The sequence below is a fragment of the Triticum urartu genome, chromosome 2A (genome assembly GCF_056163025.1).
Source record: "Triticum urartu cultivar PI428250 chromosome 2A, HENAU_Tu73, whole genome shotgun sequence".
Taxonomy (NCBI): domain Eukaryota; kingdom Viridiplantae; phylum Streptophyta; class Magnoliopsida; order Poales; family Poaceae; genus Triticum; species Triticum urartu.
The window spans coordinates 719,850,850-719,853,862 of NC_141874.1; the positions used below are offsets into that span (position 1 = coordinate 719,850,850).

The 3,013-nt window shown below is 55.1% G+C and overlaps 1 protein-coding gene across 1 annotated transcript; it reads left to right on the top strand.

The window, feature by feature from the left end:
• The first annotated feature begins 1,301 nt into the window (after positions 1-1,301).
• On the top strand, positions 1,302-2,237 carry LOC147987130 (uncharacterized). The gene has a single exon (XM_087540258.1). It carries the CDS (start codon positions 1,667-1,669, stop codon positions 1,988-1,990), a length of 324 nt encoding a protein of 107 aa, XP_087396384.1. The 5' UTR covers positions 1,302-1,666; the 3' UTR covers positions 1,991-2,237.
• The last annotated feature ends 776 nt before the right edge of the window (positions 2,238-3,013 follow it).

A 3,013-nucleotide genomic window follows, 5' to 3' on the forward strand; every position in this document is an offset into this window, starting at 1 on the left:
TTTCCGGTCGCTGGCGCTGCTGTAAGCGTCCGGGCAGGTGTCCGCGGCAGGAGGCGGGTCGTCGGTCAGAGTCGTCATCATCAGAAGAAGAGGAGATGAAGACACAACCCTTCAAATGCCGGACAACCCGGTCCTGCTTGCGCATGACCTTGGCCACCCCTACCGCCTCCGCGGCTACCTCTTCCGGCTCATGCTCGGCATGCTCAATGGCTAGCCAGAGCTCCTTGGCGTTCTTCCTCCGAAGCTGGCGAGCGTACGTCTCCGCGGTTGTAAGTGACCGGCGGTAGGAGTTGTTCCCCCTCGTCGGGCACCACAGGCAACCGACGGTGGCAGCGAACGAATTGATCAACCGCCTCCCTTTCCCTTGCCCGCTAGCTCTTGCAGCGGGTGACGCGTGCCTCGGATTCCAACGTGCACGTCCGCGACGCCGGCGGACCAGGCACTGGAACCTACTGCTACCCTTGCAGAGCAATGACGGCGGGGGAGGTGGACGACGAAGGGGCGGGGCGGATTGAGTAGCCCACGTGGAGCTGAACACGGGCCGGGAAGGGCCAACTCCAGCGTCGGCGCAACACTGACGGGCGAGCGGCGATGAACCAGATCCAGAACTCCCCCCTCCCCCCCCCCCCCCCCCCCCCCGGTGTCGACCCGCGACCGCTCCATCGCAATGCAGAGGGCCAGCTCGTCCTCGTTATCGACGGAGCCGTTGGAGCGGCTGCTGTAGCTCGGCATGCTCACCGAAGATTGGATTGGATCGAATCGGGAAAGAGGAGAAGAGACGGAGCAAAGCGGAACCAAGTGAGTGTAGGGTTTTCGGATTAGGGTTTTTATAGGGATGGATCGGGGTCGGCGGTAGGCCGGGCTAACGCCGTGGACGCGCCCGAGCCGTCTCATATCCATCCTACATTTGAATTGAATATGAGGGGCGTCGGACAACCCGAGAATAATGGCCCCTCGAGTAGAGTGATTTTTTTGACCGGTCCGTCCGTCCCAGCTTTGAAGTCGGTTTGAGGGGAACCGACCCGTTGTAGATGCTCTAACCACAGTGCTCCGTCTCATCTCAAATACGCCGCGGCAGAGCTCAGCCCGAAGTTGGTTGGAAGTGGGCCGCATGGCTGACGAAAAAATATGACCGCGACAACGATCTGCCTCGCACTGTCGCACATGGCAGCACGCCAGCACCGTCCTCACTGCCCACACGGATAATTGCCGGTGACGACCGGCCGGTGGCGGTGCCCCACCACAGGGGAAATGTCGTATGGATCGATTGAGATTTGCGAGAATATCTCGACTCCCCAACTGCCAAGTCTTACGCCAAATCCATTCGTGGCGACCGGCGAGACATACGCTAACCAACAACAACGTCGCCGGCCGCATGCCCTGAGAAGCACCTGAGCTGTCCACCAGTATTTGTCCACGATCGAGAGCGTCCATATATACTACTCCTACTTATTCGATTCCGTAGAATCTTTCTCGATCTTCGCCATCGCTCGCCGGCCGGTCCGTCGATCGATCTGGTCCGTGGCAGCCACCGGCGAGCAGTACCACCACCTCAAGAACGTCGCCGCGCACAGGCAGAGGCAGACGGACCGGCCGGCCATGTAGGAGGAGCACCACGACGGTGGCGGTGGCGGCGGTGGTGGAAGAGTTGTTGGGGGGATCGACGATGGCGGTGCACGTGGTGCTGCTCGCCGTGCCTGCGCTCGTCGGCGGGTTCCTGCACGCGTTCAAGTTCTCCATCCTGCTGTGGCCGTTCAACCTCACGCTGCCGCTGCTCCGCCACCTGCCGCGGGTCTGCGCCACGCTCCGGGCGGCCGCGGCGCACTTCGACGCCGAGCTGCGCGCGTTGCTGAGTGGCCGCCGGCAGAGGGCGCCGGTGCCGCAGCTGGACCACCAGTACTCTGCCCTCCGCCCCGTGCAGAGACGGCCACGGCCGGCGGGACAGCTCGTCGCGCAGGCCATGCTGGCCCTCGTCGACGTCTCCTACTGATTCATGCCTCATCGTCAAGGTAGATGGTTCTTGGTTGCATTCTTGAGTTGATCAGGTCTCCGCGCTCTGGTCTGGCGGAGCTCCTCTTCGATAGGCTAGTGGTTCGCCATTTTCAGTCGAGCTTGATTTGTGCATTTTGTAATCTTTTGTGAATGATGGACTGCAAGGAATTTAGATCGAACGGGACATTCCCTCCTTGAACAAACATTTCGACGAGTCAATACAGATTCATGAGATGGATCGCTGAGTGCTCTTCCTTTATCTCAAATTAAATGTTTCATTTTTTACGCGGTAATAATGAGTTTATTCCAAGATTATAGAGTTACAATCAAGAGACACAAGTCCTCGATACACACAGAAGCACAAGAGTGTGACATGCCAGTCGATCTGCTATTCTATTCTGACCACGTCTAACTTTCTCAGAAACAAACTCTCTATCCAACGTGAGTGACTTAATCTCAGCAGTTAAATGCCCGGATGCAGAGCCGATCATTTGAGAAGATGGACAGTGCCTCTGTCGAGTCAGAGTGGACAAGGACCGGTCTATCGTAAGTTGGATGGCCAGAGCCGGTGGAGGACTGCAAGGAATTTAGATAGAACGGGACATTCCCACCTTGAACAAACATTTTGACGAGGCAATCCAGATTCATGAGGTCGATGACTGAAGATTTTTTGCCTTTGTCTGAGATTAATGCTGATAATCAGACGAGTCCTAACTGGACGATTCATATATGTGCACATTTTTGTTGGCATGGCAGTTTTTATTACTAAGCGCCTCACATTTTTATTGGATGCCATTTTTATCAATAATAGGATGACATTTTAATTATTGAGAGGACACCATTTGTTTATTACAAATAGGATGAAAAAAATAATGTTTGAGAGGATGGCATTTTTAGTGGCATTGTAGGGTTTTTTTTCGTGCTTATCCGGATAAAACTTTTATCTAGAGGATGGTAGTTTTATAAAGTAGCACGACAATTTTTATTCAAAGCATAAAATTTTCTTGAATTATGGACTTTG